This window comes from Anopheles gambiae, chromosome 3, assembly GCF_943734735.2.
Source record: "Anopheles gambiae chromosome 3, idAnoGambNW_F1_1, whole genome shotgun sequence".
In the NCBI taxonomy this organism is placed as follows: domain Eukaryota; kingdom Metazoa; phylum Arthropoda; class Insecta; order Diptera; family Culicidae; genus Anopheles; species Anopheles gambiae.
The window spans coordinates 74869347-74887212 of NC_064602.1; the positions used below are offsets into that span (position 1 = coordinate 74869347).

At 47.2% G+C, this 17866-nt stretch overlaps 3 protein-coding genes across 3 annotated transcripts in view; 2 read left to right on the forward strand and 1 right to left on the reverse strand.

Annotated features, from left to right (window-relative positions):
* Nucleotides 1–2371: 2371 nt before the first annotated feature.
* LOC1270811 (m7GpppN-mRNA hydrolase) lies at nt 2372–4266 on the reverse strand. Its single transcript, XM_309532.5, has 2 exons — nt 3901–4266; nt 2372–3829 (listed from the first exon to the last, which is right to left on the reverse strand). Exons 1-2 carry the CDS (start codon nt 4189–4191, stop codon nt 2522–2524), a joined length of 1599 nt encoding a protein of 532 aa, XP_309532.5. The 5' UTR covers nt 4192–4266; the 3' UTR covers nt 2372–2521.
* A 655-nt stretch (nt 4267–4921) lies between these two features.
* Nucleotides 4922–8085, forward strand: LOC1270810 (BSD domain-containing protein 1-A). Its single transcript, XM_061657667.1, has 5 exons — nt 4922–5220; nt 5332–5488; nt 5679–6157; nt 6218–6372; nt 6434–8085. Exons 1-5 carry the CDS (start codon nt 5207–5209, stop codon nt 7036–7038), a joined length of 1410 nt encoding a protein of 469 aa, XP_061513651.1. The 5' UTR covers nt 4922–5206; the 3' UTR covers nt 7039–8085.
* Nucleotides 8086–9745: 1660 nt separating this feature from the next.
* The window catches only part of LOC1270809 (vesicular inhibitory amino acid transporter), a 36903-nt gene continuing 28782 nt past the window's right edge, over nt 9746–17866 (forward strand). The window contains exons 1-5 of the mRNA XM_061657666.1: nt 9746–10022; nt 10567–11000; nt 11081–11255; nt 11345–11468; nt 11852–16841. Of these exons, the coding sequence (XP_061513650.1) occupies nt 10772–11000; nt 11081–11255; nt 11345–11468; nt 11852–13036 (1713 nt within the window). The 5' untranslated portion in view covers nt 9746–10022; nt 10567–10771 and the 3' untranslated portion in view covers nt 13037–16841. The remainder of the gene's footprint in view (nt 10023–10566; nt 11001–11080; nt 11256–11344; nt 11469–11851; nt 16842–17866) is intronic.

Below are 17866 nucleotides of genomic sequence, written 5' to 3' on the forward strand. Positions count from 1 at the left end.
GACGATGTCTTTACCCGCGGGAAAAAGGGGAAAGCTTTAGCAAAAACTCGAATCGAGCTAATCACGTGCTTGGCGTGCTCGAAGACGACGATGACGAATATTCTAGTGATATTGGGAAGAAGCCGGTGGTTCGATTTAATGCAATGATGTAGCTACAGCCGAACCTGCACTCTGTAGTGAACTAATATAAATTTGCTCTTTCTTAAGTGAAGCCCATTTCTTGTTTGTTTTTTTTTTTTGTAAATAATCTACAAGCTTTTATCTAGTCACTATCAAAATCAGTTTCACTTCTTGTCTACTTGTTCTGTTCCTACTAGAGACCATATCGGGTTGCGATTACGTTACGGAAAACGAGAGATATAGAGATAGGAAAACGAGAAAGAAAACAAAATAACATTGAACCAAGTAATTTTTCCATAATATAAACAAAAAGTAGAATAATATAAAAAAGAACAAAAACACACAAGTAGTAAACTAGTTCATTCTTAAAGTAGCTTAGGACAGTAAAAAGGAAAAAAATAAAACCAAACAAAACAAAACAACAATTCAACAAATGATTACTAAAACCTATTCTTAACACCCTAAATCAGTCCCTTTCTTTCCTTTTCTCTTTCTCACATTCTCTCTTTCTCTCTCTATTTCGCCCTTTCTCTCTTATTCGTCATCTTCCTTGTTTTTTTCTGTCTCTCTGATGCGTACAATCATCACTCGTTGAAGGCTATACTAAAGCTTTACTGATAGCAACAACAGAGCCATAGCATATAAGAACACTATAGAAACGTTTCGATAAGGCGTATATAACTACCCGCGACACACACACACACACAGTCACTGTGTACTAATACTGGAGTACCAAAAGTAATATAAAAGAACACAAGACAGCTCCGGCAACTTTAAAAGCCTTTGTCCATCCATTCTTGGACCCGCATTGCACACTAAAGTGTATCGAAACACTAAAAAACAAACGAATGACACTCGTAGAAACAAGTAAATGCAAACCACTAGGACAAATCTATATTAATTGCATTCGCGTGTTCGTTTTCTTTGCGACATAGACGATTATTTCTAAACCTCTGCTCTTGGCAGTGTTGGGGGTAGAGTGTTTCGTATTGCCGATCTGTATATAAAAGAGTAAATTAATAATAAAAATAATACTGATATTAGTAAAGCAGCTACATAACAGAGCAAAACAAAAAAACAACCGAACGGAAAGAGTTTTTAAACTTTAAGATTATAGCAACGTAATAGTGTCTGGCTGGAAAAGGATCGAATTACAAATATACATTCACACACACACACACACACACACTCCTCTCACACGCACACATACGGGTTTCTAATTGCTAACTGCAGAAAACGTACATACACAGACAAACACACACACACACAGACACGCAAAATGAGTAAAAGTAAAGCGATAGTATTAAATTCGCGCCTAATCGCTTATGAGTAAAAGTAAAAGTGAATGCAACAAAAACTACACCTACAAACACGAACACAAGCAAAAAGCGAAAATAATATTATAATGTAGGCTACTGCAAACAAACAAACAAACAAGCAAGCAAAAAAAAGTTTTTAACTATATCCTCCTTAAATAAAGCGAAACCAATAAAATCTCAATGAAAAAAAAAACAAAAAGGTAACACATACTACTGTGTACTGTCAATCCATGGTTGTGAGTGTTTTATGTTATTGTTTAGATCACTTTGACTGAGTGCATAAAAAATGCATAACCCATAACTCATTAGAACCTATGCAGGTGTTGCAGCACATCTCGACTCCATGTCTATCCTGGAACAAATCCTGAACTCTTATCCTGGAAATGATCCTCGTTTGATTCTCATCTGATCCTGGAATAGGTTTTGATTCCCTAGTGGGCCTGGAACTGTCCCCGAACCCATATAGGTCCTGAAATTGATCCTGAGCCTGGAGCAGATCCTCAGCTCATACCGGTCTTATAGCTAATCCCGAACAAATACTGATCCTTGAACTGATCTCAAACCCATATCGGTCCTGGAACTGATCCGGTTCTGAAATAGGTCCTGGAATTGATTCCGAATCCATTCCGAACCTGGAATAGATCCTTAAGTCATGCTGCTAATGAAACTGATCGCGAATCGATATCGATCCTGGAAACAATGCTGATATCACATCGATCCTCGGAACTGATCGCGAAAACCCGTTGAATTTATTAAACCAAGGAGCCTGAAACGCATTCAAACGAGCTAACAGGTCACCGGTAGGATATCTGAATAACTTAAGTATTCTACTAACCTGCCATTCCGCGTCCTGCGCCACAATTCCAACGTTCAATTCGGATACATTCGGTCCTTTTGCACTGCGATCATACAAATATGCTGCTGCGGTGCTATTTAATGCGAAATTTCAGTCACGATTATTCATTTATTCTTCTGCTTTTGTTCTTGCGCCTTCGTGTGCTCCCTGTAGGAAGCATGTTCGTTTGATGCAGTAAAATTTCCCGCTCGGTTCACGGCATTCCCTGATCCTCATCTCCTCTCAACTAGGAAGGTAATATAGGTTGAAATAAAAATGTTGAATGTTCAAGCTGGAAATGGGTCCACTGATACACGCCATTCCGGAAACGGTCGTAGCGCGCCTCCTGGAGCAGATACTCGAGAAACGATTCGTCATCCGTTTCCGCTGCCTTTTTCTTCGCCTCCTTCCCCTGCTGCTGCTGCTGCTGCTGCTCTTTTCGATTCTCTGTCTCCACTTTGGCCGGTGCGGTCTCGTTGGCGAACAGTTTTCTCTTCGTCTGACTCTTGACCAGCCGCTCACCACCACCAGCAGCAACATTCTGTCCACCTCGGCCCACATTTGCTGACAAAGGTTGGGCAGAGGTGGGTAGCGTTTGGTTGAACTTCTTCTTCATCGCGGACGACTCATCGGCGACACCGAGCGAAAAGTCCCGGTAGCTCTCGCTGACTACACTGGCAGCCCGCTGATTTGATTGGTAGGCATCTTCGCGTGGCTGCTGTTGTTGCTGTTGCTGCTGTTGTTGCTTCTGTTGCGAACGGTTGGCAACGTTCGGCGTACCTGCAGCAGCACTCGCTTTCCCACGTTGCAGTATTTGTATCGGCTGTTGTGGTTGCTGTTCCAGCTCTCCCATTGATTTGTGCCTCTGCCGTTGTTTCTGCCCTTGTTGCTGCTGTTGCTGTTTGTTGCCACTGCCAACGATATTGTTTTCGAAGTAGATTTTCTGCTTGCCGGTCGATTCGCGTCCAAACACGGGTGAATTGCTTGCCTGGGGCAGTATGCCCTTGCCGGCCGCTCCCTTGGCCGCCTTCCCGCCGGACGAGAACGATTCGAGCCACCGTTTCAGCCGCTTCACGAACGGCAATATCATAAAGAACGAGTTGCCGGTCAGGTTGTGGTTGTCCTTCACGATGCTGTCGTGCTTGGTGACGGGCAGCACGTCCACCGGGAACCATTCGCAGCACTTGATTTCGTTGCGCGTTTTCGGTACAAACACTGTGGCCAGCGGTACGCCCGGCACCAGGTAGAGCCGGGTGAACTGATAGTTTACGATCACCTCGATGTACTCGGTCGGCCGGATCAGCTTGCGGATGTCGTAGCCCGTCTCCTCGTACACCTCGCGTATCGCACAGTTGACCGGTTCCTCGTTTTCGTTGATCTTGCCCTTGGGGAAGCCCCACGACGATTTCGCCCAGAACGATTGCACCAGCAGCACGTGCTTCAGGTCCTCGGACAGCAGTATCGCACCGTACGTCGGTACGGTCAACTTGTACTGCTTCCAGTCCTCCAGCACCGTGTCCACGTTTGGCCAGTGCGGCTGCAGGAACGGCACATGCTGAGGGGAAAGGAAGACGCATTAGCTGGGTCTGAAAAGCGGCCTTTGGAAATGACTGCACTGTTCCTCACCTTAAACATTTGCTGCGCGAACTGTTTGATGCCACACTTGTGCTTGTTCTCGGCGCAATAGAAATCCAAATAGAACCAGTGGGCCAGCTCCATCTGGAAGCAGATGCGGATCAAATTTTCCCGCTCCTCCACCGGCACATTGATGATGAACCGGCTGGCGAGATCGTCCAGAATGTCGCACGAAATGTTGAGCGAACCGTTCTGCTTGCCCTTCTGGCCCGAGGCCACTGCCGCCGTCGACGCCGCCGCAGCCGCGGTTTGGGCCACACTCACCGGGCTTTTTGTTGCCATCGGTGGTGTGCGAGTGGACGAAGTGAAATTACTAAAAGAAACGAGTTTATTCTACTAGCAAACAGCTAGTAAATGTTTCCTGCGCGTTTCGTTTTGTTTGTGAAATGGTGACTTGTTTACATTACAGTGCCAACCCAAAGTGACAGCTGCTACAGTAGAGGCCGCGCTGGTGCGTTCGTTTCCAATTGGAGAATGGCACCGTCGTATTGTTGACGTTGTTTTTTTCGATTCGTTTGTTTTATTTTGAGAAAATAAAAGCCAAGAAGATGTAAACTTAATTATTAAGAGTTGTTCAGCACATTTTTTCGCGCTTCGGAAGGCAACAGCATGTGATAAGCTTGAAAGAAAGAAAGCAATATTTTTCTACGCTGTCAATGCGGTTGATCAACCGGGCCACCCTCGTTGCACTTGTCAGTTGCTTTGTTGTGCGTAAAAACGGGCTCCGTCTTTTCCACTTGGCCTCTACGTGCGTTTTTATTTACAAAATTGTGAAACCCACGGGCACACGGGTGACCGACTGCGCGATCCGGAATCCGGGTGTCGCACGCTAACACGCGGCCATAGCACGCAAAATGCCCAAGCGAATCGTTGGCGGTTGCAGCAACGGTACCATCACCACCAGACACGACACACATCTGTGTTGAAGGAAGGAAGAGGGAACTTGTTCCAAATCATAACACGACGCACATTGCGCTGTGCAAGCCATCCAACCAGCAACAAGAAGAGGAAAAAAGTGCTTGCAACCTTGTGTGTGTGTGTGAAAAATCAATTCCACCCCTCATCTACAGGCCGCCCATTGATTTTTGTTTCTGCCGGACTGTCCAGCCTCTGAGTCCCCGTTACAGCAGCAAGGGAAGGGGAAGGGCCTGTCCACAAAAGTGTGCCACATTCCCTGTTGCTTTTGCTCCACTGCCAGCAACCCCTGCAGTGCCGCCTTTCTCCACCCCATCGCCCACACTCCTATTATAAATAACAACACAAACACAGACCTCTGACTGTGTGTGTGTGTGTCGATATGGCAGATAAAAGGTTAGTTGGCCTGTGCAAGGGGAAACTTGCTTCACTGTTTACTTTAATGTTTTTTTTCTGTTTGTACGTTTTGGAAAATAATGTCCACGTTTTTGTTTTGCTTTCCCACAGTCCAAGCGATGAGACGGTCGTCGGCCCGTCGGATGTACCGACCACCCCTACCAAGGGGAAGGTGAGCGCGGAGGTACCGTTAAGCCCTACCGGAAGCACCGCCTCGGCCAGCTCGTCCAGCTGGTGGGGCTCGTGGATTGACACGGCCCGTACAAAGGTAAGTCCCCGGGAATGGCGCAGTGCGTGCCATGCGCTCCGCTATTGAACAGCTGTTTCGCCTTTGTTTGCGTTGAATCACAACACTCCAAATTGTCTGAGTGTGTGTGTGTGAGTGCAATCACCCTTCGAAATCTAATTGCGATTCAAACCCCCCTTCGTTTTATCTCACACAAAAACACGGTCACCAGTCTGCATCAGTGCTGGAGGCGGTAAAAAATGACTTGACAGAGCTAACGACGGTTGTTAAGACGGAAGCATCGAGCGCTACCGAAGCGCTGGGCCGTTCACTGCATCTCGGCGAACCGGACTCGGCCGTCGGTGCGATGAAGAAAAGCTTCAGCAGCTTCCTCGGCCAGGTGACGGAAGCGCTCGTCCCATCGCTCGAGGAGGACGAGGAGACGGAGGCGGTACTGATAACGGCGGACGGTACACTCACACTGACCGGGTTCTACAAGCATCTGGCCGAGCTGCAGGCCAACGATGACACCTACCTGGAGGAGCCGGCGGACGAGCTGCGGGAGAAGTACAAGCGCTGGATGGAGGTGGTCGAGCAGGAGCAGTTTACGGAGCCGCGGCTGGCGAAGCATCTGGCCAGCAGCACGATACTGAACGAGAAGTATGTCGCCCTGGTGCCTGCCAAGATTGCTCACATGAACTTCTGGAAACGGTAAGCGAGACTAGGGAAAGAAAATGAGCAAAAAAACTAAGAGCCTTCCTTTATTTGTAGCTATCTCTTCAAGAAAGCGCTACTGGAGGATGCGATTGCCAACGCAGAGATGGCCGAACGGAAGGCAAAGGCGGCCGTAAACTCTACGGAAACGTGCGCACCGAACAAAACGATCGTGCAAACGGACCAGCCAAGACGAACGACGATCGAGGAAGGTAAGTTCCCAATCGGATGCTGTGGAAAAAGCATAAAAAACTTAACTGTTCTTTTTATTAGCAACCGAACCGGAGGAAACACCGTCCTACCCGATCGCCGACGATCTCGCGTGGGCCGAAGTGCCCGAGTTTGACGCCACCAACATCGAGCTGTCCGAGGAGGAGCAGGCCCGGCTGCTCGAGGAGTACGAGCAGGAGATACGGGAGCGTGAAAAGTCGCTCACGACCAGCGTGGGCAAGCTGGACCTGGTGGACGAATCGCTGCTGATACAGTCCGACATTGAGGGTACGCCGCAGAAAACGCAGAAAGCGTCCACGCAGCCCGACACCAAGGGGAAAGCAACGTCGACGACGTCGGCAGCAGCCGGTGGAAAGAGAGACAAGACAACGAATAACCAAAAACAGCAGCCAAACAAGTCTCAGCAGCAGGGTAAGGCGGCAAGTTCCACCGGAAAGAATGTAAATAACAAACAGCAGCAGCAACAGCAACAACAGACAAACGCGGGCAAGAAGGGCGCACAACAGCAGCAACAGCAAACGGCGACCGGTGGCGGCAAGGGCAAGAAGGATCAGCTCAAGATGGACAAGAACCACTTCACGAAGGACGCGGAAGCGTCGTCCTCCAACTCGGACGAAAGCTGGGAGAAGGAGTTCGAGCTGGAATGAGGCGAACCGATCGATCTGCGCCGCGAGCTGTCCGAGTGCGCCGATTGGTCATCGTTTCGTTACGCTCCCTAGGATTTTGTTTTTCATCCTCCTCCCCCGGCTTTTCGACCTCAAACTGCGATGAACTGGACCTCTGCTTCTCCTTCTCCTCTTCTCGATTGAAACGAATGGCGTCCAACACGATACGCGGTGGGGCTGCTGGTCCCGGAATTGAGTGGATTTCGTGTGATTTGCGGCTACGTCGTAGGTGCCCCACACGTGGGTGAATATAAGGGTTTTGTGCAAAATTAAGGCAGAACTTGCACGTGTCGGTAATGTTCTAACAGTTGGGATGAACGTTTTGGATAGGCGCGAAAAGTGGAAGCGTGCAACGTTTCTGATAATCGTTTGATTTATTTTACTAGTTTATATTGTTAGACTATTAGTTAAGCGATCGGCGTACGTCGCATGTGTGCGTATAAGGGGAAGCACACAGGAGAAGGGACACGTTCCAGAGGGTATGATAGTGTCCAAACTTTCCCTTCCCTCATGATGGGGGATTGCAGATTTACTAGAGCGAATGAATTGTTTATTTTTATATACTATTACTACTATTACTAGACAAATATGTGTACTTTGTGTATCTCCTTTTTAAAAAAGCAAAACTGTTCCAACTGCGGAGAGGTAGCGCATTTCGCACAGTTGCTCTTTGAGTTTCCTTCCAGAGAGATAAGTAGTAGTGATACGTAGGGGAAGGTCCGTTCCGAACAAAACGGAACAAGCGACCATTTCCATCTATCCATCTACCTAACACTCTAGTTAAAAACGATTCGGCGACCGCGTTACGTTTCATGTATGTGTGTGTATGTGCGTTTTAGGTTTAGTTCTAATAACCCTGCTACTTCTAACCCTACTGGCCATCTGGTGAAAACGTGATCGTGACTATGTTTTTGGGAGGAGATGAGTAACAACGCCAGAACAACAACGACGACGATACCGCGGAATTCTTCGATCGTTCGAGTCACACGAAGCAAATGATTAATAAAGTGAACCGTATTTTATTACCAATCGGTGCGACTGTTGATTGATGACTGCTTAATCGGCACGACCAGGACGGGTCGGTGGCGACGGTCGGCCCCGGTCTGTGGTGGAAGAAGAGCTGGATGTGGTAGAAGTGGTCGAACTCGCCGTTGTGGTTGTGCTGGACGTAGTAGTCGTAGAGGTCGTTGATGGTCCTTGGGTAGTGCTTGAAAGCGTTGTAGAAGACGAGCTTGTTGATGTACTCGTAGCTGAAGTCGTAGATGACGGAGTTGTGGATGTACTCGTAGCTGAAGTTGTAGATGACGGAGTAGTGGATGTACTCGTATCTGAAGTAGTTGATACCGGAGTAGTGGATGTGGCTGCTCTAGTTGCGGCTGGCGTCGTGGTGGTGGACTGGGAAACTGAAGCAGTGCTCGAAGGGTTCGTCGCTGGTGAAACCGTTGTCGTGGAAGTCGTTGTGGTGGTGGTCGTTGAGCGATTTTTGTTCCTATTCTTATTCCTTCGACGTGGAGGCGGTCGGGGACGCTTCATTTTCATCTCGCCACTCTCCTTCGACGATTGTCCCTTCTGTCGCTTTCCAGGGCCCTTTCGTTCCATTGCACGCTCCCGGCTGTTCGATTGTTCCATTTCGCCCGATTCTTCCGACGACCTATTGGCCGGTTGCTTCCCACGTGCCGGAACTCCATCGACGGAGGATATGTACCCGAGCACACAGACGCACAAAAATGACACCAAAATGACACGATTCATGGTGATGCTGCTGCTATCACGGCGCACGCACATGCACGGACTGACCAGTGGATCCGACGGCCGCGTCGGGCTTTATATAAGAAGTGTGAAGAAACGCCACTGTTTACTAATTAGAGGCTCTCGTTAAACTCTTCAATATTTCAACAGAACTGAGGCAAACAAACACACCGGTCAAACCGGTTCCGCGCACGGACATGGATCAACGGAAGTCTGGTGGGCAGAATTCACTCGTCCGTTGGCATGTCACCTTCAATGGGCGCTGCGCAGACAACCTCGGATCATATTTTATTGAATTGGGATGTGTTTGTTGTTGTTGTGTGTCTCGCTTTGAGACAAACAAATCATCCACTGTGAGGACAATATTTAAAGAAGAATATTTAAGGCTCAGCTATGAGATGAGAATGAGATTTTGTTGGAGATGTTACGCAACATCGTCTGGCTGTTTCTTCACTGGTACTTCAAAAATTGATAAATACTTCAGAAAACTAGCATGTACTAGTGAACAAGAATCCCCAACCAAGACATCATGTGATATGTTCAAGACAGCTAGACAAATTCCTGAAATAAGATGAGTTTGAAAACAAAAATTTTTGGAATAAGGTTCTCGCATTTAAAATGCCATAATCTAACTGACAAACCAAATCCTTCTCGTGCAGGTTCCAATCCCTCCAACAACTGCCTCTCAAGAAGTCCAATCTCTAGATCTCGCCTTCAAAACGTGCTCCATTCCTGAAGCAGAGCAACCTCCAATGTTTATCTGTCACGGTTCGTCCACCTCCCAAATCTAGTGTCCTTTGGAAGAATCCGTGCCCGCTCTTTGCTCCCCCAAAATCTCATCTTGCTCATCTCACGACCGAATGTCCTGCGCTCACTCACTCTCGCTCTCTCCTACGTACTCTCACTCTCACCGTTTGTAACAGGCATCGGAGCCAGCATCCCTTTTGCTTCGGCACGTTGAAATTGGAGCAAAAGTCCTCACTTCCGACCAAAATGGCACACTGATCGGTTGAGGGTAGTGTGAGTGACGTGCGCCCCCGAGAAAAAAGAAATCACCCGCAAGCGAAAACCAGTGACATCCGCCCTCCGAGTACGGGGAAAAGGTGCCGATTTGTCCACCAGTGAAACCCGTGCGTGGCCGTGGGGATAGAAGCCAATAAATCGCCGAGAAATAGGACCAGTTTTGCAGGGCAGTTTTCCTATGGCAAACGGAGTTGGTAAGTGTCTGTGTGTGTGGGGGTTTGTGGGAATAAAGGGACATTTTAGGGTGTAATCCTGCATTACCTTGATTACGTAGTGTGGAGCGGTGAAAATTCCTTGTAAGCCGATTCCTTCCAATTACTTTGCGGTGGCCATTTAACTAATCTGTGTCGTTAGGTGTTCAATTTTCGCACCACATGATGTCGCGCCCCACAGCATGCTTAGCTTCCTTCCGTCTCGTGGTACATGCGTGTTTGTCTCCTTTTCTGTCCTTCCTCTTACTACGGTGGGTCGAGCAAGCGAGAGAGTGAGAGAGTGAGAAAGAGGTTGCTGTAAATGGGTGTGGGGAAGGTGTAGGGAAGTGGGAAGGAAAGGTGGTGTAAAAAAATCAATAATCTCCCCCATCAGCGTGATTTGCTCTCGTGCGTCGCTTTGGAGCAGCATCCTGCCACCAGAGAAGCTCTCGGATGGCAAGAGGTCCCTTCAAGCGCCAAGATACTGTTGCTGGAAATACTTTTATGCATTTTTAAAGCATTGCCTTATTTCTTTCCTTTTCTACAGATTTAACGATGAACGGGAATTAATGTAGATCGATTACAAAATTGTACAAAATCACTGAAAAGTCTTCCATACACCGGTGTTAGCCTGTGTAAATTCCCAATAAAAAGCAGTGTATTTGTGCAGTGAGTAGTGTGTTCACAGTGACCGACAAGGTTCATCGTTAAGTTAGCTCCCTGCTATAGAGTCCTAGCGAACTGCACCGAAGATGTCATTCCTTAACAATTTACGCTCGGTGCCGCTACCACCGGTGAAAAATATGCTCAACGTGGCCCTGCAAACGGCACGCCAAACGATTCCGGCCAAGCAGAAACAGAACGGCTACGAGGAGCAGGCCGGTGACAACTTCGGCGATGCTGCTGGCGGCGCTGGTGGTATGCGATCGCCACCGCAAGTCCCCCCAAGACCACAGAACGTTCATTTCGCAGAAACGGATGGTAAGTCACCGATTGCAGATGTTCCGGAAGATTCGTTTCCAAGAATCGTTACTATATCCTCTATCTCTCTCTCTCTTCAGCCGCGGGTGACACTGGTGGAACGACGGAGATGAACCCACTGAATCCGTTCACAAATCCGAAGGCCTACTATCAGGAGGACGGAACGGACCAGCCCGGTACGAACCAGTACCAGGAGACGGGATTCAATCAGGGTGATTTCGAAAATGGTTACCAAGCGGGCGGCTACCCACCAAGGTATGGAGAATCCGTAGGCCCTAAAAGGACTACGATGTACGGCGTGGATTCTGAATTGATAATTATCCCCTTCTATATCTACCTCCCAGACAGGGCAGTGTGCAGTCATTTGGTTCGGACAGTACCTTTGCCGGAGGTTGCGAGGGAGAAGCTCCCGGTGGGGCAAAGATCAATGAGTATCAGGCGGCCTGGAACGTGACCAACGCAATTCAGGTAATGGCGGACTGAGTATGAGGTGCTAACGATGCTAACATGTCAGAACACTTATAACATTACACCCTTGAGTTCCTTCACATTGTTATGTTTACTGTCGTCATGTCATTTCCCAATGCACGTCTATGTCCTATTACCATTTCCCTTAATCTCTATAGCCTGTTGTTTTAGACAACAAGAATGCGGTATGTATGCTCTGCTACTCAGATCTTATGCTTGTACTCGTAACAACACGATTCTTAGGCGGAATTTTAAAAAAGCTCTTCAACATCTCGATACACACAATTCGATGTTCTAGAATCCTGTTGAATGTATTTTTGTGACAAAAAAAATCCATCACTCAGTTATTAATGCAGACAATGTTGCACACCCACACATTCTAGGGAATGTTCATCGTGTCGCTACCGTTCGCCGTATTGCGCGGCGGCTACTGGGCAATCATCGCCATGGTCGGCATCGCGCACATTTGCTGCTACACCGGCAAGATACTCGTCATGTGTCTGTACGAGCCGGATCCGCAGACGGGCGAACCGGTACGGGTGCGGGACAGCTACGTATCGATCGCGAAGGTGTGCTTCGGCAAGAAGATTGGCGCACGGGTCGTCAGCATAGCGCAGATCATCGAGCTGCTGATGACCTGCATCCTGTACGTGGTGGTGTGCGGCGATCTGATGGCGGGTTCGTTCCCGGACGGAGCACTCGACACCCGCTCCTGGATGATGCTGTGCGGTATCTTTCTGCTGCCGCTCGCGTTCCTGAAGTCGCTGCACCACGTGTCGCTGCTGTCGTTCTGGTGCACCATGGCTCATCTGCTGATCAACGCGATCATCGTCGGCTACTGCCTGCTGGAGATCGGCGACTGGGGCTGGAGTAAGGTCAAGTGGCGAATGGACTTTGAGAACTTTCCAATCTCACTTGGTGTTATTGTCTTCTCCTACACGTCGCAAATCTTCCTGCCCACGCTCGAGGGCAACATGGAGGATCGGTCCAAGTTCAACTGGATGCTCGACTGGTCGCACATTGCGGCGGCCGCGTTCAAGGCACTGTTCGGGTACATCTGCTTCCTGACGTTCCAGAACGATACGCAGCAGGTGATCACGAACAATCTGCACTCGCCCGGGTTCAAGGGTCTGGTGAACTTCTGTCTGGTGATTAAGGCCATCCTCAGCTACCCGCTGCCGTACTTTGCCGCCTGCGAGCTGCTCGAGCGGGCATTCTTCCGCGGCAAGCCGAAAACGATGTTCCCCGTCGTTTGGGAGCTGGACGGGGAGCTGAAGGTATGGGGTCTGGCCTGGCGTTTGACCGTCATTCTCGGCACCATCATGATGGCCATCTTCATTCCCCACTTTTCGATTCTGATGGGCTTCATCGGCAGCTTCACTGGCACGATGTTAAGCTTCATCTGGCCCTGCTACTTCCATCTCAAGCTGAAGGGACATCTGCTAGATCAGAAGCAGCGGGCTTACAACTATTTCATCATCTTTCTCGGTGTGCTGTTCTGTGTGGTCGGTATCTACGACTCGGGCACGGCGCTGATTCATGCCTTCGAGATCGGTTTGCCGTTCTAAGCGCACTGTTTTCCCGGGGGTATGAGAAATTTCCCTCCTGGCGAACAGGCTTTGTACAGAGTACAGATACCCATTACGCGACCCATTCCACACTGAAATTCATCTGCCATTTATCTCTCGCTCGACAAACACACAAAAAAACGTTGTTAAACTGTTGCAACTCTTGTTTTATGTTTTCGTTCACGATTGTACACTTTGTCGTGAGGGCCGTGGCAGATTCATTCGAGTGTGTTAAGTGCGCAAAAGTGCAACGCTATCCCATGACTTGCGACGAAGGGCGATGGGCGATATGTGGAAAAAAAACATTCAAAATTTCAGTACATCAGCAATATTGGAGCAGCCTTGGCAAGAGGAAACAGCCGGGCCAAAAGGGAACTTGAACCGATACCTCCTCAAACGACAAGCAAAACAACTAAAATATCAAATTATCACACGATGGAGCATAACATTTCGAACATATCGGAGATGGGCCAGAATTGTCCAAAGTATTGAAGTCTTCCAAGATCCTGCGATACGGAAATTGATGGTATGGGGAATTGTTGAAAGATAGAAGCCAAAAAGCACGATTTGATTGCAAACACAACATGGAGCGAAAGAAGCTGAATCGTTAATCAATGTCTTCCTTAAACGTAAACGATAGAAGCGATAGCGAACTGGATGGAGATCTGCAAACTGGAACTAATAGCAAAACCAGTAGTTTGTTGATACTAAGAATAGGCAAAAATATACACAATATTAAAAATCCACCGGTGGGCGCGAGGGATATGGGAATACCATGCAGAATATTGCAGCAGTTAAAAAGAACAAGTCGAAACAAGTCTTCCAGACAATATACACGCACATTATATATATACAAAACGCAAGAACGCGAGTCACAAAATTGAACACAAATATTATATAGAAGAAACAGAACAAACCAAAACTCAACATATTTAAGCTAGTGAGCATAAGATATAACGTATCTGCTAGGACTATTAACGATGAAACAATCTAAGTTAGAAGAGCCTGCATAATGGAAGGATGTACCGGTAATAGCTCAACAAAAAATCAGTTCAATAGTCCTGTTAAGTTCGACGACATTAGCATAGACAACTGCACAAAAGTTCGGTGCAATGTGAAGTAGCGAGTGGTTAAGGAACAGCATAGCAAAACGGAAACATGGCTCGCGGGACAAGCAAACCCCTACTTCTAGTAGTGTGTATTTCAATCGAATCAATTATATAGTGCTAACGACAATAAGCCAACAAAGAGAGGCACTCGGGAGCGAAGATGGTGTATTGAATTATCTTCCACAATATTGTGCATCCACGTGCAGTCAAAGTGCTACTATACAAAATTATCGTTACGAACGTGTTTACGATTCAAAATTCAAACCAGTGAGGGACAACATTATTAAAGATTAACTGAACGATCACGTTAATCCGAGGGTAGGGTACAGCTTTATGTTGAACTTATACAATTAACGGCCGGCAACAAGCATGATATACTCTCCTATACAGCACGCAAAAGCTATACCACAAACCAAGTCTTCCAACCAGTATATATATTAGCAATTGTGGGGTAATTTTAATGTACTTTAATCTATTAACGTCCTAAGTGGTCCCTACAAAACAAAACAAAAACCGCAAAAAACCAAGTCTTCCAGTTGGTGAGATCGGACAAATGGATGATATTGCTATACAAGAATATGTTCGAGCCTAATTTGTAAAGTATGATTGTGTTGCAGCGGTAGGGAAATGTTTAATTTGCTGCCTGTCCTCAGCAAGATGTATCATTACGCAAGTACAATAATCGTTACAGAAGGACGGGATCAGTCCACTGGGGCAGTGATTTTATTCCATATCTGGTAGGTTAATGCAAAACAGGTACACGATGCAGTTGGTGGCAGTTATGGCAGTAGATGGTGTGGATATTTAGTTGTGTTTTTCGGCTTTGTTCCAAGTATTGAATGTTCCCTCTATACAATAATCTCTATTGTACTTATTGCAATTAATGTATTTAAGAGCAACATTATAGGTGTCCGAATAAAACTAACAGTTATTTAACTTTAAATTCAACCATATACGCAGTGCGGTGTGTGTGCTACTTACCTTTTTTTCGTATTTTTAGATGAATCGATGAATCACATGACTTGTTTTGATGCAGCGACACCGTATATGAACGGCATGAACTTACTGAAATGAGAACTATGGCCTGAAGTGCTCCGGATCTCGTTCTGCAGACTCCAGCCCGTTACCGGGAGCCGTGGGAAATGTGAATGAATAGCATTTCCACAAAGAATATTGGCATGGTAGCCACTGTAAACCACCATCCTGCTTACCATATCCGGTTGGGCTTTCCAAGGAGCCAAGCAGTGTGTGTTGTTTACCAATTTTACCTTTACTGCTCTTTTAAGCTATTTAACATGAAAGGAGCGAAATTATCAAAATGTTTTACAGAGAAAAGCGAATCAAAAAGCACAAGGAATATCACATAACTAACTTCTCGTTGAATTTGAGTCATCGCATGGCTTTTGCACGATACTGTTTGACGTTTCTTGTCTGTAGTACATGTTCAATGAGCGCCAGCGTACATTGCGCATTTGTGATAGAAGATAAAAAGGTATGTTTAAAACGCACTAATCGGCTTCACGTGGTTATCTTTTTTCTCGATATGAATTTAAAGTTAAATCCAAAGTCAAAAATGTTCAACGAACATAATTGAATCGATAACGTAAAGTTGTGTGATGAAGAGCCACCGCGTATTGAACAAATTCGGAAGAAAAGCCCTGCAAAATGAGTTTGACGTTTGGTATGACGTAACGAAACGTAAACAAAACGGTACATCAGCGACGATGCAGTGAAGTGGTCTAGTTTTATTTTCGCTCCATAAAATAGAAGCCCTTTTCGCGTATTATTCGCTTGCAAACTCTAGAACAGTGTAGCTCAGTACCGGTGTGACTTATGTAACTAAACACGCAGCGTATAAAGAATCCACCCGAAAGCTGTCAAAAAGGCGCTGGTGCACGATAAACAAAAAATCGAATACAAGAGAGAGCAAAAAAAAACGCACACACACAATCTGCTCTGCGTCTCTGTGTGCGTGCGAGCCGTGTGTCGGGTGCGTGTAGAGCAGGGAGAACCTTCCCAACAGCAATTGAAGGTTTGTTCGCCAACGCGCTCTGCCGTGGCCGTGTTTTGTTTGTGGTGCGCTTCAAAATCAACAAATTTAAGGCCGTCTAGTAACAGGTGCAGTGGTTTTTCTCGCTGCTAGGCAGTGTGCTAAGTGCGTGCGGGAAGGTAGCGAAAGAGGAAAAAACCGGGAGCTTCCGATTTCACTTGGCCAAGCCCGACGGTGTGTGGTACGGGGTGCTTTGGTTCATTTTCCGGCCAGTCCCGGGCCAGAGTGCGGTGTGGTGGAGTGCGTTGTGCAAGGTGTAGCCAGTAGCGCTATACCTGGAGAAAGTGTCTCTTGTACCCGCCCGTGTGTCTGTGTGTGCTCATTCGTCCGAGGTTTAGTAGTAGCAAAAGATAACAAGATAAAAAGTTCCGTTCCGAAATCGTACGGTACCACCCCGACGGCCGCCCGTCGATAGCGGGCCGCTCGAGCCCGCGTGTGTGTGGTTTTGCTTCGCTAGATTCGTACGGGCGAAGGGAAACGTTGATTTAATGCGCAGTGCCGCGACCGGGTGCCGAATTCCTCCACCAATTTGCACCTCAAACAGTTTGTCAAACACAAGGAGGTTCGAGTAGCCCGATAAAGTTTCCGTGGAGCAGCAGCAGCAGCAGCAGCAGCAGTCAGTGGTCGTCTAGCAACGTCGCAGCGAGTAAGGTGAGTCAAGCACAAACGCCAATTGCCGTCCCCGTGTCGGCCCTGAGACCCATTTACCGCCTGCACAATTGAATTGAATCAAATCATTTGTTTATTTTAGTTCACTCCGGATGCTTCCCATTTCCGTATAAAAAGAGAAAAAAATGTCAAAAAGGCATCAGTACTGTGTACAATGTGGCCGCACCTCTAGAAACCAGTGCAAAAGCGCACAAAAAGAACCAATTGTCTGCATCCTTCCGCATCATCGCAGAGCGAACGTTCCACATTTTCGATCGATCGGGACAAAAGGATGTATATGGTGGCTCGGTACTAGAAACCCACCCTTGTGTCCCCGCGTATCGCTAGCACAATGAAACAGTCCAGCCACAAGAGAAGGGGTGTAAGAGAAAGCAGGGCAAAGGGGAGAAAGCAGGACGAAAATGGAGGTACAGCATCCACCCCGAAAATTTTCGCAGGACAACAACGCGCAGATCTGCTTTTTCTCGTCTGACAGTTGGGTGAAGTGGCAGCCTTTTTTCCCTTTTCCCGGTTGAAGGGGAGAGAAAGAGATTGTGTGTGTGCTGAGCGCACACGAAATGACAGTTACGGCCTGTATACCAGGGAGAGCGTCCGTTTTAGCAACGGGATAAAAAAGGACTCGTGCAAGAGAGCGTAGTACCCCGAGCGCGTTGAGCGAGAGCGATCTGCCGTTTAATCTCTCGCACTAAAAGGACGACATTTCGGGAAGGATGCTGTGAATATAGGGATGTAAAGAAAGGGTGTATTTTTTGCTGCTGGGAATGTATGCTCTATGTATACTGAATAATTGGTACAAACTCGATTCCACCAGGCACGGCACCTTTATCGGCGAATTGACCGTGAAAATTGGACGTCCCAGTGCGGGACTTTTTAGATAAAAACATGCTACAAAAAAAAAAAACGAAGCTGAAAGTCATTCCATTTGTGCTGGATATCGCCTAAGTGTTAACGAATGTTGCTGACCTAATTGTTTTTTTTAATGAGGCGGCTTATGGCAAGAGA